General features: G+C 39.2%; 1 protein-coding gene across 4 annotated transcripts; it reads left to right on the top strand.

The window, feature by feature from the left end:
- The first annotated feature begins 2,453 nt into the window (after nucleotides 1-2,453).
- EIF4E (eukaryotic translation initiation factor 4E) lies at nucleotides 2,454-25,515 on the top strand. Of its 4 annotated transcripts, none has more exons than XM_033513771.1 (8): nucleotides 3,093-3,173; nucleotides 3,263-3,281; nucleotides 11,262-11,368; nucleotides 12,959-13,079; nucleotides 14,392-14,455; nucleotides 16,336-16,449; nucleotides 18,926-19,065; nucleotides 20,939-25,515. In XM_033513771.1, exons 1-8 carry the CDS (start codon nucleotides 3,104-3,106, stop codon nucleotides 21,051-21,053), a joined length of 750 nt encoding a protein of 249 aa, XP_033369662.1. In that variant the 5' UTR covers nucleotides 3,093-3,103; the 3' UTR covers nucleotides 21,054-25,515. The 4 variants fall into 4 exon arrangements, with proteins under 4 accessions (XP_015480654.1, XP_033369662.1, XP_033369661.1 ...); XM_033513770.1 differs by having other exon boundaries at nucleotides 3,263-3,357; nucleotides 12,984-13,079; XM_015625168.3 differs by lacking the exons at nucleotides 3,093-3,173; nucleotides 3,263-3,281 and adding an exon at nucleotides 2,454-2,557 and having other exon boundaries at nucleotides 12,984-13,079.
- Nucleotides 25,516-27,309: the final 1,794 nt, after the last annotated feature.

The raw sequence follows: 27,309 nt of genomic DNA, 5'->3' as shown, positions 1-27,309 counted from the left end.
GCAGAACCTGTATTGATACAGGACATCAAATTTGCACTGTGATGTTTCTCTCTGCATTCAAGAACACTCTTCTGGTATCCAAGAATTTTAGCATTTTTCAATGTATTTATATGAAACTTGATTGTTTTATCATGGGACAAGATCAAAGGGAAACAAGCTGCACCTTTGTAAAAAAAAACATGTTTTTATAAAAAGCATTGCTATTTAACCAGTAAGTTGCAAACTTTAAAGAGAGAAACTCCACTGCTGGAAATATTTTAAAGAATTCGTGAATATGTCTGGAGATGAGAAAAATTTTATTCTTTACTATGGAAGCACAGTAGAAGTCATGAAGTTCTAGCCAAATGAATTCAACAGGAATGTTACTGATCCAAAGAGATTTCACTTAGTCTGTGCCATCAGAGGGCCATAAAAATAGACTTAATAGCAGTAAAATACAATTAGTGTTTTATTTCCACTTTAGATACCATGGACAATATTGTGTGACATTAAAAATAAAATACTTTCAAGTTTCAAAATCAAACTAAGATGATCAGATTTTTAATCACATACAACATGGTGATTCTAAAAGTGTTATTTCACTCAAATCACTGAGATACATGCTTGCAGATCAATTAGAGCTCATAGCTACACACCCCTGACTTGGATGCTGCACTTTGCAGAATGAAGATGTTCCTAGCAACTACCTAAATTCACACTGGAAACTGATAAATCCCTGAAGGATTACTGAAGATGATATACTCAGCATTTCTTTACTTCAGCCCCTTCTTTTCTCCACTGTAACTTCAAAAGGTGGGATTTTCTTGATATCTCTTTGCCCTCTATCTTAAAATTTCCATTTTAATTTGAAGATTATATCACTTGCAAGGCAGTCACATCACTTCTGAGCATCTTGTCTATTATGAGTGTTAGTGACTTGAAAAGATTACAGTAGCTCATAATCCTCTCATTGCTACTGTAATGGATGTAATGGATGACTTCTGATGTCATCTTTAGAGGCTTTTTGCCTCCAACACTCAACAAATCAAAGAAAAACATATCCCAAAACACAACACGTGCTTGCTTCCCATTTGTGTGGCAATGAGTTAGGCCATGTTCTGAACTCAACTATATTCATCTAGCTAATTAAACATTGTTAATAAGCATAGATGTTTTATAGAGGGCTTTGTGCTGTTCTCTCTGCCTTACGTAAGAGAAATGAAATAGCCAAATGCTATATGACATTCAATACAATTTGGTGGTTAACACTTATAGTTCTCAGCAAAAATGGCATTCAAGGCTATAAAATGTAGGTCTGTACACTTGGCTCATTGAGAATAAAAATACAAAGTTAAACATGGAAGAAGATGAAGAAAAGAGATTCTGGATGGATTATCTTTATTTATGTTGAGACTTAAAGGCAGGATTAAAACAGGCAGTCAAAGAATGTGCATGGCTGCCAAACAAGTAAAGTGGAATCTGAGGTCCATATGGTAATAATATGGTAGCATATTAGGCAAATAAATAGGAAGATTTATTGATTACTGTTTTGCATCAAACCATCTATAAAGAATTACCAGAAACCAAATTTTACAAAATAGGCAAAATAAATGGTATGTCACTGGACACAAAAAAAAAAATAAAAAATAAAAATTATTTAAAATTATGCATAAAATGATAGAAGAAATATTTTCATTTTCAATCTCTGTTTTGTCACTGGGAAAAAGATATGCCCCAGATCTTTTATTTTGAAAACTGGTACGGTATTTGTCTCATCAAGCAGTATTACAAAAGGTTAACAAGTTAAATATATTTCTGTTCTGTTTTTCTTTACTGAACCCTTTGTCTTTGTTAAGTACTAATTAAATCATAGCACTAAGATGAATCCCATGGCTGGGTTTACCTGGTTTAACAGGCTGCCCAGGGGAGTGGCGGCATCACCACTCCTGAGTGTTCAGTAAAGTGTGTGGATGTGACGCGTACGGACATGGTTTAGAGCTGGGCTTGGCAGTGCTGGGTTAACAGCTGGACTCAAGGTTCTTAAAAGTCTTTTCCAACCTCAATGACTGGTCCCGTTCCGGGGACAGGAGGTCACAGAGCGCTGTGTTCTGGGAACAGGGGTCACAGAGCACTGTGTTCAAAGGACAAGGGACTACACCCTGCTTGTTCGGGGAACAGGAGGCCACAGAGCGCTGTGTTCAAAGGACAAGGGACTACACCCCGCTTGTTCGGGGGACAGGAGGCCACAGAGCGCTCGTTCCGGGCGCTCACCGTGCACCGTCCATTGCCTCCGGAGCCCGGCGCCCGCTCAGCGCGGCCGGTGTCGCTCCCGCAGCGCCCGCCAGAGGGCGCTCCCTCGCCCCCGCCTCTTCCTGCCCGGGCGACAGTGGGAGGGGTTCCCGGCGGCCCCCGCGCTTGACGACTACATCTCCCGGCTGGCACCGCGCCCCAAACGGCCTCCGGGCGCACGTGATCACCGAGCGGCCAATCGCGTGCGGCCCGGGGCCTTTACCCGCCCCCGCCCCGCCCCGCGGTGCGTCCGCGATCCGAGCGCTCTAAGATGGCGGCGGTGGAGCCGGTGAGTGCCGTGTTCCCTTCTCCCGCTCGCCTTTCCCTTGCCTTCCTCTCACCGCATCCTTATCCTCTTCCTCCTCGTCGAGGCGCCGCTCCGCCGGCCGCGGCGGGCGAGAGCGTGGCGGGCGCCCGGGCGGGCGGGCAGGAGGCGGCCGGCCGGGAGGCGGCCGGCTGGGGAGGCCGGCGGGGAGCGCACGCTCGCAGGGGCCGGGGCGGGGGAGGGGGCGGCGGGCGCTGTAGCCGTGCCGGCACCGCCGCTCGGGCACGACGGCCGCGGCCGCAGCTCAGGTAGGGCCCGGCGGGAGCGTGGCCCGCGGTCCGGCGGCGCCCATTGTGTGGCGCCCCGCCCGCGGCCCCGGCGGCCGCCCGGCCCGCCCGGCGCATGTGGCGCGGTGGGGGTGGCCATGTTGGTTCCCGCCGTCGCGGCGAGCCGGGCAGCGAGGGGCGGCTCCTCCGGCAGCGAGGAAAGGCCGCATTCCCGACACGCCGTGCCCCGGAGGCCCCGGGGAGAGGCACCGCGGTGAGGGGGCGCGGGGTCGGTAGGTCACAGATGCGCTGCTGCGGCAGTCGCGGCCACGGCGCGGCTGGCGAGACTCGGCAAACGAAATCATCTTTTCTAGGTTGTGTCATCTTTTATTCGAGGGTTGCTTTGATTTTCTTTTTCCTTCGTACCTTGAATAATAATTCAGTGCCTTTTTTTTTTTTCCAGGTGATAAATTATGTTCATGGTATTATGCTCGGTCTTACAAACGTAGCCCCAGCTTGCACTTCCATAATGAGCTGGAGCAGCTGGAAGTGATCCAAGTACAGTTGTTATTCTAATCCCACATGATTGTGTATCATGAGGACAGCAGAAGACTTTGTTAAGGTTTCAAGAAAACACAGTTAAGGTCTTTTGCTGCTGTACTTAGCAGCTGTGAAAAAGTAGACAGTGTGCTGTTTGGGGAGGCTTTGTAACATTTAGACGAAGTGAAAAAAGTTTGAAAATAAGTGATTTTAAATAAAGAGTAATTTTGCCCATTTGTGTAAGGGACACTGATTTTTTTTTTAATTTTTTTTTAATAGTTTTCTTCTTTGAACCAAACTTTATATTTTTACCAATGAGTAAGTTTAATGTGGGTCAGTATTTATAAATTGCCTGGCAGCAGTTCTGTGCAGGGAGAGTGTCAGTTATTAAGAGTGCAAGACAGACCACTAGCAGCACCCTTCCCGTGTTCTTCGGCCAATGTTAAACACTTGTTTTTACATCCAAAAGCCAGTCTTCGAGTTGTTGCCCACATACCTGAAGATGAGGGCTTCCTTTCAATGCAGTGCTTTGTGGTGACTGTGGAGCTTAGTAGGAATTGTGATAAATAATTTGTAATATAGCCATTAGAAATCGAATGCTCTAAAGCCCTGGGCCTTGGGGCTTTCTTTGCTGTGCTGCTGACACAAAAACTGTCTTTGCAGCATTTTCACTGTTAACTCCATCTGCACATTGAGGTGGATCTGGGCCTAATGTAGCAGAAAGTAGACAGTTGGTTTTGCCATGCTGCATCCCAGCAAGATTGATTTCCCAGATTTGGTTCACCATGTGCAGTTGTGCTGAGCCCCTAAAAGTGGAAGATGGGCAACACTCATGACAGTTTAATTAATGCAGTTGTTGAACGTTCTGCTGTAGCTGCAGTGTGTTTGCGTTCAGGAGTCAGCTACCACCTGTGCTTGCTTATTTTCAAATGGAAGTAAATAACAAAGTCTTTGTTTATTGGCCTACATCTCATCCTAAGCCTAAAGTTAGACTAATTTTAGTTAGTTACTGTAGTGACTGAGGTCAGAGCTGCACAGTGTTGCAGAAATACCCTGTGCTTTGCAGCTGAACTGTTTAATTGCGTGTGTGGTTAGGGATTACCTCTTGATCATAGGGAGGCCTTTCTGTTGCTCACCTGCAAAATCTGGACCTGGCTTTGTAGAGGTGTCATCTGTAATGCTTTCCTGGTGGGAGACTGTGTCTTGGGAAATTAAACTGAGTATGGCTTGGTTTTGGTTTTTTTTATATAGGCTTCTACTAAGATCAGTGATGGTTCTAGTACTGTCATGGTTTGAAATGTAGCATACATTGAAAGTCTTAAGAGGCTGGAAAAATGTTTCAGACTGTTAACAAATATGGAAACTTGAGTTTTGAGTTCTGTAGAGAGTCCCCTAATAGTTGTCAAAGAAAGCATGATCATTCTAAATAAATACAGACCAGTTGCACAGGGGTTTATTTCTCCACTCTAGGGAAGACTTAAGCCTTTGCAACACTGACAGGTTAAATCTTTTTCTTGTGATGTCTAGGCTTTTCTTTTAAAAATATTCTAGATAAATTTTTGGGACTATGCAGAAGTGTCACCTGTTAAAATGGGTGATCATACAGCCTTTGAGGATTAAATATGATCAGATAACACCATGCAAAAGTCCACAAAGTCGCCAACAAAACCAGTAGTAATGCTTTAGTAAACAGCTGTTTACCAAAGGTGACTTTAAAATGTAGCTGCATAAAGCCTGTAACTTCTAGGTGCATATAAATCTAATCCCTCATCGTGCAAATCGGAAATGATATCATGATTCTTTTATATTTTTGTTTAATGGCAGTTGTTATGAATGCAATCCTTGTAAATTCAATATAGGCTGAAAGGTATTTATTTTGTATTATTTGCAGACAGTTAGCATGTAAGTTGAATTCAACTTTAGACTTGCTCTTGTGGCTGAATATTTCTGCTGTAAAAGTCAGTGACCTGCTCTGTTTGAAGTCAGTATAGCACTGAGCTGCAGTATTGTGAGCGCAGTTGCTTGCTCATTGCATTTTTCTGAAATGATACAGGATAGATGTATCTTTCATGCTGTTTAATGGAGGATATCTATCATAATCTTTTGAATGGTAAATAACATTTCTGAGTATGGAGCTTCCTCTAAGAGGAGTATGTTGCACATCTTGTGCATTTTTGGGGATAAACACTTTACTGAAAGCAATTTTGAATAATTACATTTCACACAGCATATAAAATACCAAACTTATTTCAAAGTAATGCATAAAAATAGCACATGAAATCAAGCAGTGTTTCATTTACTGGTACTCCCTGCAGGTGTGGAGGTACATGGGAAACTTTTTGATGAGAAAACATGTCACTTTTGGCAGCTTTGTAAAGATTAGTTGAATTTTGAGGAGATAGCAGGGAGGATTAAATAAGGGATATTGGTAGAGTACCTGCATCGTGAAAGAGAAATGCAGACTTTAAATGTGAATTAATGTGACTTTTTCCTCAGATAAATTGTCTTTCACTTTTGAAATATTTGATAGTCAAGGTTAAAGTTGAGTTTAGAAGCTGTTTATTTAGAAGCTACGAGCTTGCAGTAGTCCTCATTTCTTGAAGTTTAACACCTGTTCCTCTATAGGACATTGATGTTAGGAAGGTGTAAGTGTGTGATGTACAGATATAAGTGTGCTGAAACACAAATGTTAGCGGCCTTAAAGTGCCAGTTGTCTTTGATTCTGTATAGTGGATGTAAGGCAGAAAAGTTTAAACTGTTTAAAAGTTGTTTTGTTTTTTTTATTAGAGATCCATTTCTCTTGTGCTCTGTGCTGTTCATCAGATAACCTCTGTATATGACATACTTTGAAATCACTGGGAATACCAGTGGTACATCCAGTACTTTTTGTTTGAAGACCTCTCTCTTGACCTTTCATACATGCTACATTAAATTCTTTTCTGAATATTGAATGTGTCTTAAATTTTCAGCAGATATAGAGTTCTATGCTTTGTTGAACCAGAGGCTCAGTATTTGCAAAATGTGGAGGTCTTTTGCATACGAATGTTTGGGGAGACTAGAGGCTTTTTGTTCTTTGAATTACCTGAACTGTTATCCATCAGCAGCTTCGAGAAGTTTTCTTGTCTGAGTGCTTTAGAAGTGACAGAATGTTAGATGTGGAAACTCATCCCATGGGGAGGTTTTGTGTTGCAGTAGCAAAGGCAGCGGCAGAGTGCAGACCAGGATAGGAGGTGTTAGCACAAGGGCAGCTTGCTTAGACTGCTACAAAAAGCACAAAAATACTTAGGTAGTTTGATACTCCTTGTAAGCTATTTGCTAATGCTAGTTAAAAGTTCGTGAGCTAAATGGTGAAAATGCGATGGGTATTTTCAAGTGTATTTTAACCCATTTTGCAGAAGTCAAGAGGGCTATAAATAGTTTTTTTATCTTTTAAATCTGAGGTGGTATTTCGTAGAAAACCTTTGGCCATGAAGTATGTGACTTTTTTGCTTAGTCTTTTATTCCTGTTCTCCTGTACATGTGTTGCACTTCTGTTGTAATTTGAGGGGATGTCACTCAGTTAAAATCAGGTTTCATGTTTGTGGTCTAATAGTGATTGCCTTTCCAAAAATCCGTGGTGTTCTAAGTAATGATGAATGCAGTTAGGATAGTTGCTCTCTATTAGGCTTTGCTGTGTCACAAGTAGGAATACTTTCTTTGTCTGGAAACCTTCACATTTTTAAATTGGTAACAGGTGGCTGTTAGTACTTCTCTTCCAGTTGCTATTACATGTACTACATATGATTTTTACCACTGTAGATTCATTCCTCAGAGTTGTGTGTCAGATCACCATTTGGTTTGTTTTCTTACAGGATATAATCCTTGCTTGTGGGTGTGCTTTAATCTTTCTTTTTGTCCAGAATGCTTTGAAATAAATAGTCCTTGAATTTTGTGCCTTGGAAATTATCCTGGCTGTAGTGTAGTAGCAGTTACCTGCAAGAAGCATAAGGGCCAGCAGACAGTAGAAATATTTTTTCCCAAGACATCAGGTAACTGGTACAAGTAGATTTATTCTTCTGGAAATCCCAAACAAGGTGAAAACTCTGGAATTAACTTATGTTGGTTTAATGCAAGAAGACTTGGGAAGCCTCTTCCACTAATTAGTTCTCTTAGCCTTCTCCAAGAGTGCATAATAGTGCTGGGTTATGTCCTTTTGAGAAATAATTGTTGCACTCCAACTGGACTTGCTAAACAACTTCTGTAAACAGCTAATGGCATGAATGTGGTCTGGGCAGCACCTGAAAACCCTTGGTAAAACCTAGTCAAGCTGCTTGTTCTCATTAATAGACAAACCTGATGAAGCAGTTTTTACTGTAAATGCTCTTTGCTTCCTGTCCTGGTGACATGCACACCTTTCTTTGATATGTTGATCATTATGTGCTGTGGAGAAAGAGTAAATAACACCAATTAAATCTGCAAGTGTCAGAATCCAAGTAATTGCAGATATACAGCATCATTAAATGCTGAGTAGGCAAATGTTTCATGGACTTCCGCAAGCTGATTCCTACATCAGAAACCATGTGGGTAGTGAATAAATGTCACTTAATTATGTGCTGTCTTTTGTATGAGAAGGGATTGGCCATGTGAAGCTTTCCAGTTTATCTGGTAATGCTACCCTGTTTTATTACTTTTATTTTAAAAGCAGCAAACTCAGTGGTTATTTAGTGTAAAGTCAATTTTAGGTTAAAGAATACATTACTTATGAGCAATGGTAAAGTATTATGAAGGATTTTAAATAAAGTAGTTCAGAAACTACTGGTGGAGTCAGTCTGACTTTGGTTAATGTTGCAACTGCAGGTTTCAAGCTGTGAATTGCTAAAAGGTGGACAGTAACATAAATTCATGTGGTATTTATAGAACAGAATTCTATGCAATTTTTTGGATACCAGGACTTTAAATACTAATTAATGAACTTGCATAGTTTCTATTTGACTAATAATGAAAATGCTTTGGTATACAAGCATTTCATTTTGGTACTCAGCAAGATAAAGGTAAGATGAAAGGAAATAGGAGCGGGTAATGATTAACCAGACAAAGATTAAAATGGTTCTTTTTCTGTTTTCCTTGATGGATGTGGAAAATAGAAGGAAGTGGAAATAAGCTGCTTTGTTTCTGAGACCAGCCAGAAAGAATGTTTTTTTAATAATAAGTTCTACTTCCAACTTTATACCTGTTGTGTAGACCTGTAGCTATCCTTGATGGAGCAGCCTGGTGCTGAAAAAGTCTGTTCTGGTGACATAGTTTTGAGGGGAGTGGCACAGTCCTGGGTCAGGGTCATAGCCAGACCTTGGAGTTGAGCTGTCATTTGCTATTTTGGACAGAAGCTTGAATAATGGTTAGTCTGAGTTTCATGAATGCCATGTAGCTTTCAGAGTATCTAAAGGGACTTTATATTGTGGTGGCTTAAGTAAAATGCTTGTGCTGAGTCAGATGTCTTCTGTTTGTCCAAAAATAGAATTTCATGTAGTTGTGTGAAGGATGATCATCAGTGTACCAGGCAGGTGTTAAGGTTCATTGCATTTTTCTTTTTGTCTGGATGTGCTACCTTAATATTTTCTAATGTTGTCTTTTGTTAGAAGTTATGAAACAGTTTAGCCTTGCATGTGCTCAGTGACTTTTATTGATACTTCCATTTTATGTAGTTGTGATAATTCTGGAAGAGTGACCAGGGAGACTTTGGGATTAGCTCTTTGTGTGATGAAAGCTAGTTGCTGAGCAAACATGAGATTCTCAGCTGAAATTGTTTTTGGAAGATACACTGCATCTGCATTCAGCAAGAGTGAGTCTGTTTGATGTTAAAATTCCTAGTGTAACACCATTTATAAATCAGTTGTGAATATTAGATGTCACAACTGTAGAGTATTGTGACTGAAAGCACAATCACAAAACCTAGTGCTGTTCCAGAATATCAGCAGATTTTTTTTGTAGGGTTATTGTGTTTGCACATGTAACTTTTCTGAATTTTCTAGTTAGAAGCCCCTGAAGGACCCACACATAAATTTTAGTTGTCTATACTTGTTTCTTTGTAATGTAATACAGATAACTTGAAGGGGGAAGTATTAAAGCGCTTCCATGGTGAATTCTACAGCTTTTCTGCACAGTCTTGAATTGTTCAGTGGGATGATTTTGTGTGATTAAAGATGAATGATAGCAAAAATAAGTGGGGGTAACACCAGAAATTCTACTCTAGGTAGAATTTGAAAAACTTACTAAGCTTTTTTGAAGGTCTGCTTAGCTTTTTATAGTATTACATTGGAGAAGATGTGATGGATCGTTCAACACTGCTTCTGTGGGTTTGTTAGTGATGATCCCTTTGGGGAATCTCAGAAAGCATTTAGTTTTATTAAGAGGAAGGGAATTGTGCTATTGTACTGTGTAAATCAAAGCACTGGCCAAGTGCTCCTGTTAGATCTTGGCATTTCAGTCTCTTTGCTGTGAGTGCAAGTGCATGTGAGTGCTCTGACATGTCATGAGGTGTTTTTCTAGGTGGGCTGTTAAGCTAAGGCATATTTGATTATTTTCAACCATAAAGGAGTAACTTGTCTGATGTAAAATATAATATGCTAAATATATTGATAATGAAAAGAAAATCCCTGTTAAGACAGATCTCTAGGTGTTACCCAGAAGAGTTTGCCAGCTGGGTCTGTGAAAATCGAACAGTGTTGTCACTTCAATCCATTCCACTTTGGTGTGATAAATTTATGTGGAAACCTGAAGTAGACTGTTCCATTAATTAAATTCTTAACATTACTTAATTTACTCCTATGTTAATTTGTTCTGTTAAAACCAGAAAATATAAATTAATTTTTAAATGCTACTCTTATATTGCCACATTAGAAGACGTCTAGTTTTTGGGTCTGCTGTAGTTAGCTTTTATTTATATTACTGAAGTACTTTTTTGTTCAAGGGGACAACTGCATAGGCATTTTTGTTCGCTCTTGGGAAGGAGCTACAGTCCTCGTTCCATGTTTTTGTAATATTCTAGCATGGATTGCAGATGAGGGAGGGATGGTGGTAACTGGCAGGGACACTTGGCCTCACAATAAAGCTTTGTATTCTCTGGTTTGAAGGAAAGGCATTAGAATTTCAAAGCTGACACAGTGACTTCTTGAACTGAATGACAAGCCTGAAAGTGGGGCTTGCATGCAAAGAGAATATAATTTACTACTTTATTTTAAAGTATATTTAACATTTCTAGAGCTGTCTCTAAAAAGTTGAAAAAATAACTCTTCAAATCAATCTAATACATACTAAACCAGTAAGTACATTTATTTCAGTTGGAAATTTGAGAAATGATGTGTTTAAATTCTGCTGTTTAGTTCATGATGATGTTGCAAATAAAAAGATGACTGCACACTTGCTTGGCTTCTTAGTTACTGCAGTAGTTGATTTTAGACTGAGAATTTTAGTTTTATCTTCTACTTGTATTAATTATTTTTCTAAATAACAGGGCCTGTACAGCTGTTTTAAATGATGCTTTGTTAGAAGCTGATAAAAATTTTCATTCTGAAATCACTACTCTGTATTTATTTTAGATATGCGTATTCTAGATAACATAGATTGTATATTTCTGAAATAGCACTCAAAACTATTTCAGAATTAGACAAGGATGTACAGTAAATAATTTCTGAAACAAATTACATAGGAAGCAAATCACTAAACAGCAGAATGCAAATTCCTGCAGTTAGGGTTTATTGTAAGACCTGTTCAGATGTTGAAGAATAAAGGGATACAAATTGTGCTTCTTTTTTGTGATTTGGGCCCCTAATCAAGATAAATTATAGGAACTCTTAGCTTCATCCTTTCTGAAGTAACTTCAGAGAACTTAATTACCTCAATAAAAATTGAGAAGGAATGTATTAATAACACCTTTCTTCAAACAGGAAACCACTCCCAACCCCCAACCTGCAGAGGAGGAGAAAACCGAGCCAGCGCCTAGTCAGGAGGTTGCCAGCCCTGAACAGTATATTAAACATCCACTACAAAACAGGTAAATGGTACAAGAAATGGGATTGTAGTTTTGCCCAGGGTAGAAAAATGCCTGTGGCTTTGCAGTTCTTGTTGACCTTGCGCTCTATAGTAGTGTTTTGGGAATTCTCTGGGGTTTTTTTTTTGAAGATTTTTGCGGTGAGGCTCCAGAGAAAGGGGAAATCTGATCCAAATATTAATATTCAGAGTGTTCTTCAGATAATGCAGTTACAGAAGCTGAAAAATCTTTGCAAGTTTTCAAAATCCAGCCAGGTACTTTGAAAGAGCATGGCTTTGCTTTTAGCTGGAGGCAGGCAGAGCTTTTGTTGCTTTTGTCTGATGTATTTTAAGAGGCTGACAATGAGGTGAAGCTGTTGCCCACTAGAACTGGAAAATCTTGCATTCTGCCTTTTACTTGGGTAAATTAAGGTGCCAGTGATAAAATCTTGTAGTTAAAATTGTATTTCAAAGTTAGTGAAAACTTCAAGCCCTCTTACAGCTTTCAAAAAACCAGCTTGGAAATAATTTTCTCCAAGTGAGCTGATGAGTTACTTGGAGTGCTCAGTACTTAATGTTGGCAGGTACCTTTTACCAAGTGATACCTTACACTTTTCCAAGTTTAGAGCAAATGTGGAAGACAGTGCTTCCCTGCAGTGCTATGCTACATATATCCCATTTTCCTTGTCTTTCAGCTTCCATTCTCCTCTTTCCTCTAAACACCTTGATTAAAGTGATGCTGACACTTCTTGGCAAGTGGTAATGAGGCTGTTACTGGAAAGGAGTAAACTTTTAATAATAAGTTTGAAATGTCAGGAAGGGTCTCAAAAGAATATATTGACACGTAGTGACTTAAAGCTCTCTGCTGAGAGAAGAGTCTAGTGCTAACCTGAGTTGTTTCAACACTACTGAAATTATCAGAATGGGAAAAAAACCCAGCTGTTTGATTAAATGCTTCATTAGGTATCCTCTTCCAGCACTTTAAATTGCTGCAATGAGGATTTTTAGATTCTGAAAGAGCATCTTTGTGTGAAAGGTTCACTTTTGTCTTGGTATTTGTACTCAGCAGAGATGATTTTTTTTCATGTAGTCTTGTCTTTATATGTGCTAATTTTAAAACTTGAAACAATCAATTTGTGTGGATTTGAGGTGGTTGCCATTAGTAAGCTTAATGCGGCTTGCATTTTAAAATTTATGCTTTCCTAGTGTGTGAGTGCTTGGGAAGCTTTCATGTCATACATAGCTTTGTAGTGATATAACTTGCTTATGTAACCCTTACAAGGAAATTACTGGCCAGGGAGCCCAGTTTGAATAGTTGGTGTTGTTTTAGGCCATAATCATTTGTTTGTGGTAGGGATCGCAGTTTAGCAGTCACAGCAAGGAGAGGTTTAGAGTCCAAAAAGAATTCCAAAGCTATTTATAATATTTACCTAATGGATTGATGAAGTCTGCCATGATTCTTGTAATGAAATACAAACATTGTTGGTCTGTAAAGAATTGATCATGTAGCTTATTGATGAAAACTGATCTCCATGCTCATAATATATTAAGGTTTGCAATTAGTTTGAATATAACAATAGAAATAATTAGGTTTTTAATATACTTTAATTTCTAGATGTTTTTATTTTGTTCCCCTTTAGATGGGCACTCTGGTTTTTTAAAAATGACAAGAGCAAAACTTGGCAAGCAAATCTTCGTCTTATCTCAAAGTTTGATACTGTTGAAGATTTTTGGGCGTAAGTAAAGATTTTTCAATCTCTACAGTAATTCTGGGATGTGTTGGCAAAGCTTGTGTCCAAGTCAAAAAAACTATAAAATACACCATTACCTGAAAATTCTTGTCTGTAATCTGAAATATTTGCACAACTGAAGGTGAAGTCTGTTGAAGAAAATGTGAATGGAGAAATTCTTCATCCTCTAAATGCACACTGTCTTGCTGAAACACTATAACGGTGCTTATATTCATGTGTACATGACAGACATGTAGAACATCTAATTTGTGCAGTAGCTATCTCATAGTAACATGAACCTGTAAATAGTGGTGGCCAACTGATTGCCACTTCCATGGCTCCACATTTTCCTGCTTGATTAAATTGACTGCTGGCGCATGTCGCATGTTCAAGATTGCCTGAATCTGGAGCACAGTACTTGAGATTCATGCAGATTAATGGCATCCTTGAAAAAATTCATTAGAGGTTACAGAAGAAATGATCTTCATTCTAAGGTAAACTTAAGAGGCAAACTGTTGAATTTGTAACTGGTGTTAAAAATTCCTCTGTGTGATTTCTCATTGTTAGAACATCGCAGTAATCAGTTTTCTTTTTGATGCTGAACTATGTCTCGAGATTAGTTGGTCTTGGTCTACAGGTGGTGTTGTAGTGTGTGCAGGCCTCTTCCTGAAGTCTGACCCTAACAGTGCAGGGGTGAAAAAAGGTATCCATCTCCTTGTTTGAGGAGGAGACACTATGTACTCCTTTGATTGTTTTTCTGAATTGCGCAGTTGTAAATTTAATTCTGAATATATATTTTGTTGTCTACTGTGTGTTCTTGTCTTTTGAGTTCTTAATTTGAATTATCAGGTCTACAGCATTCATACCTAGAGTACTATATCAAATAGCAAGGTTGAACTTTTCTTCTAAAAAACATTCTTACCAGTGAGAGTAGCCCTAGAAATATAAACAGTTATCCTTATTCCATGAATGTATAGAATGCACATGGACAGAGAACCTGTTGTCATGAAAGCTCAGTCAGTGAGTTATGTTTCTAATAATTTCAAACTTTAGAACTGGGTTTGAAAGAAGCATTCATGATGACCTTAAAAACAATTGTGGGGTTCCTGTTCCGTTCTGCTGCTTTAAGCCTGGGACATCTTAATACTGATACTTTTATGTTGTTAAAAAAATACTTAAGAAATAGGATTACTTCTGAAATAACTTTATTGCCCCTTAATTTCTGGGCTTTGTTTGGTCTTATGTCTTAAATTATTTAAGAATACTATACCTTAAAACAATGCTTAGTTTCTAATCCTGCTTTTTTTCCCTCCAACAGTTTATACAACCATATCCAGCTCTCTAGTAATTTAATGCCTGGTTGTGACTACTCACTCTTTAAGGTAGGCTTGCTAACATTTTTTCTTTAGTTAAGGATGTTGATGGATGGTTTCCTGACGAAGCAAGACACTGGCCAAATATTTCACTTGGGAACATGGTTGGGAAATGTCATAAAGGTGTTAATTTTTTGTGGAAGTCCCAGACATGTGCTGTCTGAAAATGAGGTTGTCACTGCTTCTGAAATTGCAATCACTTGCTTTGACACACATCACAGACAGTAGATTTTAATCTGTAACTGTATTAGTCTTTGTTATGTGTTTGAGATGTTTGTGCAAACAATTAAGTGTAAATTTTTCTAATATCAAAGGTTTTCCAGCTCTGTCACTTGATGTGAAATGAGTTAAAATGTCTGTGGGGGGCAGCAATGTTGCCCAGTATTCCTTATGGGTACTAGTAGCCAGATACACAGTACTCCTATTAATTTTTATACTACCAGTTAAATGCTGTGTTACTTAAGCATGAAATAGAAAAGTGCACCCAACATGGACAATTAGAACATGCTAAGGAAGTGTCCAGATAAGTGAATAGGAAATGCTGATGGCAAAGTGTATGTGAAATTTTGCCTCATCTGGGGCGGAAATCTGAATTGGGGCTCTAAGTCAAATTGTAAGCTCTCGGTAGTGCTTCTATCATGCAGCTTCTAACACCTAAATAGTCCCTGAAGCGGTGGTGCCTGGTTCCTCCTTTGCTCACAGAATGCAGCCAAAGTCTGGGGCTCCTCAGCAGACTGTGTGCACTGTTGGTAGACCTAGCAGTTTAGTGAAGAGGTGATGCTGTTTGGGTTTGGGAAGAGTAATGGTATTCTAGGTGACTGAGAAATCTTACTAGAATTTTAAGAAGCTGCAGGCTCTTCAGGGATTAGGATATCTATGGGTAATGCTTGCATTTTTTGCATGAGTCCTTAATTTGTGTTTTAAGTACATGTATCTGTTCTGTGTTTTTGTCATCAAGCAGTAATACTTACATAATTTCATGGAACAGGTATAGAATTGGCAACTGTTTCACGCTTCTGGGCAGTATCTTACTACTGTCCTTCAGTTGTGACCTCTTAAGAGGTCCTCTTAAAGGTGATGAATTAGTTAAAGCTCTGCAGCTGCCAGTGAGGGTGTTATATTTAAAGTGAGATGACACCACTCCATCCTGCATGTTGAACAGTTAGTTTTCAGCCATAAGTTCTGTAGTGCAATTCTTAGTGGACAGTTCTTAAGAGAATTCCTCTGTCTAGACAATTACTGACTTTTTAAATGATTTTCTGAAGTGCACCATAGCTGGTTCATTTTGGAGTAATAGCTGGCTGCTTTGCTGTATCAGCACATGCAGAATTCTTTTATTCAGTACAGGGCCACTGGCAAAATGTGAATCAAATCATGCTTTGAAAGGGTATCTTGATTATTTTTTTTCCTCCCCAACAATGAAAATCCTCTTATTTTCACCTTGTGTGGGAAGAAGTCATAGAGAGACTGCTGAAGGTGTCTGTTTCAGTGAAATAATCTGTATGCATAAGTGAAGTGCTTGGCTGATACTGCACTGAGTGCAAGACATAAAATAAGGACTCCAGATCAAATTAGCAGCTACATTCTAGTTTCATGCAGGGCAAAGCAGGTGGTTGTCTGTGCCTGTTGCCTCAGGATGGTTTTTTTAACATAATATATAGCATAGATTTTGCCTGGACTGTGGTACTTCTGTGGAACTAAAAATTCATCAGAGTGTGCACTTGTTTTGGAAACTTGATATTGTTGTGAGACAGTATTTCTGGACATTCTTGTATGTATCTTAAACTGTACATTTCTTAACTTACTGTTCCAGTTATCACTGGCCTTTTGGTGTCTCTTTAGGAAAAATAGAATTGGAGTCTGATTTAACTTGTGGCCTTTCTTTGCAGGATGGGATTGAACCTATGTGGGAAGATGAAAAAAACAAGCGAGGAGGCCGATGGCTAATTACACTAAACAAGCAGCAGAGACGAAGTGACCTTGATCGCTTCTGGCTAGAGACAGTAAGCACCAGTGGCAGCTGAGGAGTCTTGTGTCTGTGTGAAAATATATTTAACTGATTTGATATTTGTGTGCTACACTATACTAACTTCTTGGCAGCAGAATATCTGTAGGGTTATAGTGACAGGCTGTATTTGAAACATGTTTCTTCAATAGTGATCCTTCATGTTGGGTGTATTCTGTCTAATATTTGGTTCTAACAGGCACAACAGGGAGAGTTCTGCAGGAAAAATTAAGGTTTTCCCATGTAATGTACAGAACATTACTGTTGAACTACTGTGAAAATTATACATTGTCTTAAGTGCATTTTGCTGATTCAATTAATAAAACAATTTGTCTTACAAATACTTTTTGAAAAAGTGAATAGGTTTCAGGTTTTGGCTTTGTTGAACAAGGCAGTTTCAGATTTATTTTTTTCTTTCTCTATTTATCTTAAATTCTGGGATAGGCTAATAACAGTTGCATTCATCCTGTATATACACACACCATAAAAATATTTTCTTTTTCCATTACTGTTATCTCTTTGGAATAGAATTGAATATTTATATTTGTAGTGTAGATTGCAGTAAATGTATCACAGAAAAATGTGTTGTCTAGGAACTGACTCAGAATAGCCTAAGACAGTCTAGTGCGATCTAGGATTTAGGGACATGGATTGCAGACAGGACAATGCACAGCAGTCTTGGCAAATCTCTCATCTTCTGTCCTTGCTTTTGTGAGAGGCAGGGAGTATTTCACCCCTTTGAAAGGGAGAAATGGCCTTCAGAATCAAAGCAGAGGTCAAAATGTCAGAACTTTCAGGATCTTTGTAGTCACTGTAGTTGTGATTTGAAGAGAGCATTACAGTTCTGGGCAATGTGACTGCACATGAGCAAATTAACATCCTGCTGCATGTACCTGGCCTAATGCATGTGTGAGTCCTGACTGCTAATAGCCATGACATATGGCTTGGAGCCATAGATAGGCTGTGTAAACTGAAGGCTAGAGGGCTCTGCTTTTTGCTTAGCAGTGAGCAGTGGCACAGAGCCTAAATACCCAGGTGACTGTGATATGTGCCCTAAAACAACCCTGTCATTTCTAATTCCAGTAATTATATGCAACCAATTTTCTGCAATAGAAATCAAAGCATTTCAAACTCCCCTTTGGAACAAATTTTTATTATAATATAATGATCTTAACTGTAAACTAAACTTCATTTGAGAGGACTTCTTTCCCTTGTTGTGCAACATTCATGAAAAACATACCTGAGTAATGTTTATTGAGCATGGTAGTCATCTTGTACGTGAGCTAAGAGAGTTGATCAATACTTTGCATGTTTGTGTGTGGTTTCATCTTAACCATTTGTGGCTTGAATTACTCAGTGTGTGCAGCCTGTAGTTGGGTGTAACATTTAAAGCATGTCTAGTTACACCCAATTTATTCACTAGCAAGCTTTGTCTTTTTTGTATTTCCTTGAGTCAGCCAGACCTTGTGGGTCTGATGGGTACTGGAAGACCTGCTTTGTTTGAAAAGTTGCAAACATGTTGAATCTCCAAATGTTATAAGTGGTACCAGAAAACTGATAACAGCAGTGTATTTAATGTCCTGTGGAAGGAAACAAATGTCCATTTGCAGATTCAGTGTGCAGAATTTTTTTTTTTTATAAATTCAGAATAGTGTGGGCAAGTGTGTCTCAAGCACAGGAAACCATTAGTTTTGAATATCAGGATTGCTTGTTTTACAAGTTGCAAGCTGCAGATTTTAAATACCACTTTCACAGTTAGCATGTTGCACAGGACTGTGACCTTGTTCAGTCTGATGTCCCTAGCCAATTCCAAGCTTCACTGCTAGAAACCTGGGAGGAAGATTCTTGTGTTACTTGTGCACCTGCATTGGTGCATTGTATTAAACCCTGTTCAGGATTACTGATGCCCACTTTAGAGTTTATGGAACGCTGTAGCTTCCAGTGTTGATAGGATGTAACATTTCATTGGATAGCACTTACCATCTGGCTGCAGTCAGATTTACCTCTGAATTGATAGGCTTCAGCATTGAAGTTAAACCTTGCATACTTGATGTTGTGCAAATAGTCCTTAACAGGCTCTTCCTAGATGATGGATGGAAACATCAAAAATTTCTGATTGGTCCATCTGTGTTAAGTGTACTATAGAAAGGAGAATACACTGCTTTAATTATTTTCTTGTTTTGGATTTGGAGGATGGGGTGGAAGGCAGCACTGTGGAAATGATCAGCTGTGTCAGAACTTGCAGCAGGTGGCAGAGGAGGAGGAATGGAAAACTCAGAATAGAGGGAAGATGGCCTGCTAGAGTATGTTCACTTGTAATATTTGGATCTTCAAGAAGACACTGCAATAAATAGAAAATGATTGTTGGATGGCAAGTGGCTGTAGGCAGTAAAATGTGTTCCTCAGTCCTTGTGTATGCTGAGTGCTTGTCTACAGCACAGGATTCTGACTCTGAACTGCTTTCTCTTTCACAGCTGCTGTGCCTTATTGGGGAGTCATTCGATGACTACAGTGATGATGTGTGTGGTGCTGTTGTTAATGTTAGAACTAAGGGTGATAAAATAGCAATATGGACAACTGAATGTGAAAACAGGGATGCTGTTACGCATATAGGGTAAGTAACGTGATCGGTGCCTCGGCCGTATGAAGTGTAACTGTGCATGTAAAGCCACTTGGCTAGGTAAGAGGAGGTATTTCAGACAAGTGGAGCCTGTGCAGAGCTGTATCCCAAGCTTAAATAATTGTACCAAATTGTGTGTAGTTCTTCATTTCTAAACTACAGTGAAGGTAGTGCAGCAGTGCAGAGTAGTTACTAACAACACATGCCCATATACAAATCTTGGCAAAAATTCTCATTTCATAATGAGGCATTGTAATTAACAACTGTAGGTAATGTGCAATCTGTTCCAGCTTGCCAGTTGGTAAAAGTGGGTGTCAGTAAGAGTAGAGCATTGATAAGATTTTTTTTTTTCCCCCCAGTAAAGTAATGCTTACAAATAAGATAGGAAAGGAAAGGTGTTGCAAGTCTTAAGCACAGAAGGATGCACTTAAATTTGGGGAAAAAAAATAAAAAGAGAAAAGCTGTAGTGATGTCCTGTGAAGCTCTACAGGTGTTTTCCTACATTTTGCCTCTAAGTACAGATAAAGCAATGCTGAGATTCATGGCTTATTTGACCTATGTAATAGTGTGCTCTAGTCATTATGTAAGCAACAGTAGTTATTTCAGATTTTGAGACTGTGCTATGGAAAATTCATGTTCTGCTCTAGTGTGTAGCCGGTATTACTAATTACACAGCAACTATTTACACAGTTATGTGATTACAATTACTAATTACACAAGTATTTATTGGAGTCTATAGTACCGATGCTTCGGAATAACTTGCTGTTAAATTTGTCATTGTAGGCCATTTATCTTATGAAAATCAATGAAAACATTTATCTTCCTGGCTTAATGCACCCATCTTAATCCAAACTTGAACTGTCAGGCATAGCAGCTTACTTTTTTCACTACCTCATGGCTCTTTTGACACATGCTTTTTGGGGCTTTAAGAATCTGTGTCTGCCTTCTACTAACAATTTTATTATATAGCCATGTTCTTAGGCTTCAATGGTAAGTGTTTAATAATGAACAAGTAAAACTATGGTCTTCATCTTCTGCTACCAGAATGTTCCAATAAACCTAGTAGGCATCAGACAGCATTTTAGAATGGTATTTACCATTAACTAAGGAGTTGACTCCTTTAGAGTACTGTGAAAAAGTTCAGATTTTGGCAAACTGGCACAAGGACGAAGGTAAGTTATCTTGCCCATGGGCTTCCATATTACCTTCACTTCAGACAGGAGTGGCCATTAGTGACTTGCATCTCTGTGCAAGGAGTATTCTGTGTGTGTCTCTAAGGCAGGTACTGCTGCTTCTTTCTCTTTAGACGTAAGAGCCAAGCTGTTTATTCTTAAAGCTTCTGTTGGGTAAGGTGCCTGTGATGAGATCTGTGGGGATCTGCTTTCTCTCAGTAGTTAAAGGAAAGACAGCAACTCTGCAGCCATGATGTGTAGAGTGATTAAAACTGTCTGTTCCAGGGAATTGCTCTTTTCTTTGGTTCAGATGACTTTATCATCTCAGTAGTTCTGGAATCGTGAACCAGGAGTTCTTCATAGCTGTTTTGTTTCTGTATGTGGAAATACAACTTTCTGGTAATAATGCTCACATGAATGCAGTGTAGAGTCCCTGCATTTTGCATTTTAGTTCTATGAATTATTTTTTTCAAGAACTCATTATATGTGGTAATTTTAAAAAAGTGTAAGTGGGTTTTAGATGCAATACACTAGAAAAATCATATTTCAAGGCCTTTATTCCTTTATGAGAAATTGTTTCTAAATAGGCAACTTTTTTTTTTTTCTGGTGTCCACCATAAAAGCAGGTGTCCTGATACTAATTCCTTTCTAAAGGACTTTGCATAAACTGTTGTTTTATTTCTTTTCCTCTCCAGGAGAGTATACAAGGAAAGATTAGGACTTCCTCCAAAGATAGTGATTGGTTATCAGTCCCATGCAGACACAGCTACTAAGAGCGGCTCCACCACTAAAAATAGGTTTGTTGTTTAAGACGACACCTTCTGAGTATTCTTTCATAGGAGACTGCGTCAAGCAATCGAGATTGGGAGCTGAACCAAAGCCTCTTCAAAAGCAGAGTGGACTACATTTAAATTTGATTTCCATCTAAATGTTGCTAAGATTTGTGAGAAGTCTCATTCGCCTTTGTCTTGTACTTCTGTGTTCAATTTTTCTATTTTGGCTGAAGTAACCATTACCAATTGGAATTTTAGTACACTTCACCCCCCGCCCCAAAATCCATAAGTGTGTTTCTGGCCCACTCTGGAATAGCTTGGTAGAAACATTACTATTGCAAAAGAAGAATTTGTTATCCACAGTATTCAGAAAAAAAAGTTGCATTTCTGTACCTGCAGAAAATTACTCAGTTTTACATTTGCATTGTATGCAGTAAGATTTTGCTGGTTTGGAAAAGGAGTATGGTGCATACAGTTTTCTAGCAATTTTTTTATACAGCATCATCTTTGCTGTAACCTCTGCTGATGGCTGCTAGATTAATTTATTTGTTTTCCCTATTTGATAACATTAGTGATATTTTGATTTCAGTTGTTTTTGCTCATGTAACATTTGGTGAAGAATCTGGGAATATGACAAAGGTGGAATAAACATGAATTTTGTGCATTCTTTGGTAATTTTTTGGTTTTTTGTAACATCAAAGCTTTGCTACAGATTTATGCATTTCAGTCAAATCAGTGATCTTTTTGTGTGATTTCCTGAACATAAATGTGGATTTTTTTTTAATGTTACACCATAATTTACATTCCTTACTAGAAATAGTATGTCTGTTTTTGTATCTTATGCTGTATTTTAACACTTTGTATTACTTAGGTTATTTTGCTTTGGTTAAAATGGCTCAAGTAGAAAAGCGGTCCCATTCATACTAAGACAGTGTACAAAACTGTAAATAAAATGTGTACAGTGAATTGTCTTTTAGACAACTAGATTTGTCCTTTTATTTCTCCATCTATACAGCAAGTATTTGTACCTCTTGTGACAAGGCAGTCTCTACTGTGGCTTCTATTGTAGTGTCTTCCAAGAAAGATGAAGTCTGGAGCTATAGTCTGTTGAAACTTTTAATAAACCTACTAGATAGCACCCTAAATCAAAGTGGAATTACATCAGTGTGGCTACTGTTCTTTTTAGTGGTTGGTCTAACTGATCATGGTTTGTGTTGTTTCTCTTTTGACTCTTGTTTTATGCCCAACCAAGAATTTCAAGGGTACCCAGAAAGCTGTTTAGTTTCAGGTAGGAGCTACAGTAGAAGTGCTTTAGCGAGTGATTCTGCTCTAAGGATATAATGCATAAAGTATAAGTACAGCATACCAGAGACATGACTACAAATAAAAGTATGAGTATCTAGATAGCTTGCTATTATATATGTCTGACTAATTGAAGCTTTGTTTCATTGTTTGAAAGTTACTCCAGGAGGAGCTGTTAGTTTACTTGGAAGTTCACAGGGTGAAGGAGATTTTGAGGGTTGAGTTCACTTATTTTGAGCAAAATATGAGAGGCTTTTTCGTTCCCCCTCTTAGAGCACGCAGCAAAATCGGTGCTTGATTGCTGACTTCTTTTTTCTTTTTTTTTTTTTTTTTTTTTTCCAAGTGTGTGATGTACTTAAAGATCTTGCCAGGGCTGTGGAAACTTTCTTCAGTTAAGTGCTCAAGGCAAGTGCCTATTGGGGTTTTCATCTTTGTGATAACTTATTAAAGCAAGTTTAGTCACTGGCAGTGAAGCTTCATTTGAATCTGCCTGATGAAGTCACTGAAGTGTCTGTGTGCTGAAATAGACTTGAACACTTTTCTTGCACATTTGATCAGAAATGTGTCATAAGGAGCATATCAGACTATGCCAAAAATGTCTGGATCATTACTATGACTGTTTAATAGAAACACTTAGAGTAGACATCCCTATCTAAAGATGCTATGCCTTCAGTATTGGTCATTAACCAGGATAGCTGGTGAATGTGGAGAGAGCTGTCAAAGCTGTTTGTGTGCTGGTTTCTGTGGATTCTCATGTAACTGGTTGCCTGTCCTGATTCAGCAGGTGTGCAGAGCAAGTCAGGTTTGTGTAATAGGTCCATTGATAGTAGAATATAGCAGTTCATACCTATTTCCCAGCTTCAGCTAATCATCAGTAATGCTTGCATGCATGGGAATGTGAAGATGAACCAGCCTCCCAGCTTGTGACTGCGTGTGTGTAGTTTGGGAGCACGGTGGCCAGGCTCCCTCAAAGGAGTGTCACTGGAAGCAGTGGTAGTGCTGCCCTTTTTAAAGAGCATTGACGTTAGCCTGAGTGCTGTTGTGAGAACTACATAGTATTGGCCTTGTTCATTTCACTACAAGACTGACCAGAGTATTATTTAGGGTAGCAGCATTTTGTTCATATAGAAGAGGAATGGTCTCAGCTTTTTGAGCCTGAACCTATTGAAGCAGCCAGCTAACTTGTCCTGTAGTGTGGAATCCGCAGGCAGGTTGATTTGAGGCTCTTTGCTGCTCACATAACAGTTGCAGTATTTCTAGGACTTCAGAGGAAAATAGCTGGCATGGTTGCTTTATCAAACATACAGCCTATGCCTTTAATTCATTTTTAGAAGAAGCAAATGACCACAAACCTTGTTTTCTCCAGCTTGCAAATCACTTTGTGCTGCATACTAATCTGATTATAATGGTGTAGTTTGTATTTGTGTGCTAAGGGAGAAAGCTGAGAGCTCTCCATTCTGTGTATTAAAATAACAGCCACAGGCTCAGGAGAGGACAAAGCAGTAAATGTTGAAGTATATTGATGCAGGATGTTCAGTGTCATTAAACTCCCACCTAAAGGGGTGGTTGTTATCAGTGCATGGTTTTAGTAAGCCTGGGAAGACTACAGAGTAAATGTCTAAAGCAGCTTTTCAAAAGTGGGGTTATGTCATACAAAGCCAGCAGAGCAAGGAAAGACAGCAGAAATTGCTGTGCTAGAAGAGGTGTAAGAATGTGAGAAAACACAGCCTGTGAAGATGGGTCAACAAGAGGAATATGTGTGAATTGTCAGGTTCTGGGTGTAATGTTGGGCTGTGCAATGCTTTTCATTGTCACTTTTGTTTGTCCTGCTGTGCTGTCAATGTCTTGTGTATCAAGTTGTCTCTAGCTCAGGAAACTTAACTTTAATGTTACCCAAACTCTGGAAACTTGGAGCAGTGGCTTTTAGCCAAGCCTGGAGTGAGCTCAAAGCTTCCATCCTACCTAATGGAATCCTTTCTTACTAAATTGCTTGGGAAAAGTACTCTGGACTCCACTCTGGGACTCTTACTAAATGCAAAAAAAAAAAACCCAAATCCTAAAACATTGGATTTTAGTCCCTGAAAGTGACATGAATCTTCCCTTTGATATGTGACCTTGCACCTTTCCAAGCAGCTTTATTTTTGAGTCTTGGCCTGATGGTTTTAAAACTAGTTTTAAGTACATCCTGCACTCAAGTACTCTACCAGACAGTTAAGCTTGATGGTTAAAACCATAGAGCTTTCAGGCTGCCTGGAACTTAACTTCTAGACAACTTTTCTCTCTTAAAAACAGTCTGTGGTTTCTGCAAAATTTTTTTGTGAATATGTTTTACTTAGGTCTCAAAATAATTTTTTTTTTAATGCAGAATTTGTGCCTTTTCACATTGGGCAAAAAAGCAGGCAAATGGAAAATACATGACCAGGAAGGAAATAGGTATAACTATTTCATTTTGAGACATTTTATACCTGTCCATCTAAATTCTTTGGAGGGCAGAAGTGCAGAGTGCATTAGTTAGCAGTGTGGAACCAGTCCTATGGAAGGCACCTACTGCACCTCTCCATCATCACTTCAGAGCTCCAGGAGCTGTTCAGTCCCAAAGGCTCGCCATTTTTGATCTCTTTGTGACTGCAGCTACTTGAACAGATTTTCTGTCTTCTTGGAAGTTTTGTATTCTGACAGAATTTGTTTTCAGGTGTCTGGCTCTGGCACTGTAGCAAAGCCTTTAATAAGCACTTAAATTCCTTCCCCTGTGATAAAAACCATGGTCACTCTTCCTCTTGTCTGGTGGCTGCCTGGCACTTTCCCAAAAGACTATGGGATTCCCTTCTGGCCTTTCTGTTTTGTAATAGAGCAGGTTCTGATGTCCAGAGCTACCTGTGAATTATGGCTGTGCACATGATAGTTGTTATGCTTTCCAGCATTAACTTATTTTGTGTGATGCCTTAAATGTAAAAACATCCTAGCTGAAGTCTGCCTGTTGGCATCAGTTTGCCTGCTAACCAAACGTAACTCAATTTTTTTTATTTTATTCCCTGCTAGTACTGAGCGTGTGACAAGCTTAGCTGTGAATTTGTGGGGTTTATGACTGCGTGGGGTTTATGACTGCCTATGCTTTTCTTGTCTCCATTTTTCTAAGTCCTGATGCTTTTCAAGCCTTACTAAAACATGTTTATTAATAAAGGGAAAAATCACACTGAGTCTAGTCATTGCTTTTTTAGTCACTGTGATACCGTGGATAATTCCAGGTGTTGCTAAACCCAGATAAAGACAGTGTGTGACTTCTTTGGCATAATAATCTGCTTATGGGATTTAATTTTTTTATCTCTAGCCATGTAAGTATGATAATAGTGAAAATGATACTTGAAAGTGTGTGTGAATATATCGTATATAAAGCAAAAATGACTCATCTATTTTTTCAAAGTAGAAAACTGTTTTGTTATTTCTAAAAGGTTTCTTTGACTTTCTGTAATGAATAATTGGATTTTGCTTACAATAGGTAGTTTAGATCAATCTTTTTTCCTATGTTGTGCCTACTATTGTTATCAAAGAGTTGGAGCCAACCTCATAGGTAAGGTTTGGCATTCTTTGAAGTAAAGCTAGTTTTTGAGCCTTATCTTCCTCCGTATGTACAGGGTAGTTTATCCTAGTGCATCTCGCCCTGAGCCGTACAACTACGCAGAAAATATAACGGGAAATTGGAAGGTACTACTTTATTTCTGTAGTTTGAATGAAAATAAAGTTTCTGAGGAACTAATGTCTCAGCTTCTTGACTCTGTATGGGACATAGAGAAATGCAGATCAAACATAAATGAGTATGGAACTCCTTTGAAACCTGTGTTGGCTCTTGAGTTTGGAGCTTGTGTCGCTGGGGCTCCTGCAGCTCACCCTCACATCAGCCTTGTTCTGAACAGAAGTGGTGTAACACAATTGCAAAATGACTGCTCTTTCCTTGTTTACCAGAGTTTCTCCAGTAGGAAGGAGTAGTCTAAATGTGATGTAGTGGATCAACCAGCAGGAAAGTGCAGCTGAACCCTTAAAGGGAGCTCCTGTTGTGCCACTGCAGAGACATCAAACAGCTGGAAACGGCGCCGGGAAGTCACAGGAGGGCTTTGGTCTGGCTGTGCTGCCCATTGGGGGCTTCAGTGGCAGAAAGAAACTCTGTAGGTGTTACCACTGCACAGCTGTGCACTTCCAGCACCAGAGAGGTTTTCTGATACAAGAGTAGATGTTTGACTTTGCTGTAAATTGACCTCGCTCCGTGGCCTCAGTTCATGTGTTTGAAGTGGGAGTGCTCCTGCACAGTGAGGAAATGGTGACTACCAAAATCCAGAGGTGGAGATGCTGCTTCAAAGTTTCTCTGGACCTGAAAAATTAATCCTTCAGTATGTTCCTTAAAAGTGAGGGAGAAATTTGCAGGCTGACATGTGGGATCAGATGCATCCCAGATTATTTGGGTAAAAAAAAAAAATAAAAAAACCTTAGAAAGGTCCCTCAAGTGTTCATTGCTTCATCGGCAGAGGGCCTTCCCTGTACCCACCAGCTAGCTGGGATGAGGCAGGGGGAGGTGGACATCAAGGGCAGAACTGAGGTTTGACTATTTTTTATTGTTTTCTGCCTCAGGCCATGAGAGTTTTTCAGAGGTCATTTGGGGAGAAATAAAAATCGGCAGCTAGACTCAAGCACTGACAGTTTTGTGGGATTTTAGGGTAAATTCCCCCTTCAAGGATCTGGTATATGGCTAAGGTAGCCCCAAACCCTCAGTGTTATTTGAAGTTTGTGTGTGTGACAAGGCCACATGAATGTCTCTTTGTCTTCATTGAAGTGGTGCTTTGCCAGTGTCTTGTGGGGGTTGTAACAGTGATGCAGCGTAGCCATGGGCTGTGACAGCAGTAACTGAGAAATGTGCTGCAAAACAACACTGGATACAGATGACTTCTTAAGCAATAGATGATTCTTTCACATTTGTGCAAAATGTGAAACATGATACAAAG

The sequence above is a fragment of the Parus major genome, chromosome 4, assembly GCF_001522545.3.
Source record: "Parus major isolate Abel chromosome 4, Parus_major1.1, whole genome shotgun sequence".
Classification (NCBI taxonomy): domain Eukaryota; kingdom Metazoa; phylum Chordata; class Aves; order Passeriformes; family Paridae; genus Parus; species Parus major.
This window is presented reverse-complemented; position numbering and strand designations above follow the sequence as displayed.

Coding starts and splice junctions, on each gene's coding strand:
- EIF4E (XM_033513770.1), top strand. CDS start 3,104: ATGCGCTGCTGCGGCAGTCGCGGCCACGGCGCGGCTGGCGAGACTCGG. Junction 11,369..12,983: donor AAACATCCACTACAAAACAG/GTAAATGGTACA, acceptor GTTCCCCTTTAG/ATGGGCACTCTGGTTTTTTA. Junction 16,450..18,925: donor ATCGCTTCTGGCTAGAGACA/GTAAGCACCAGT, acceptor TCTCTTTCACAG/CTGCTGTGCCTTATTGGGGA.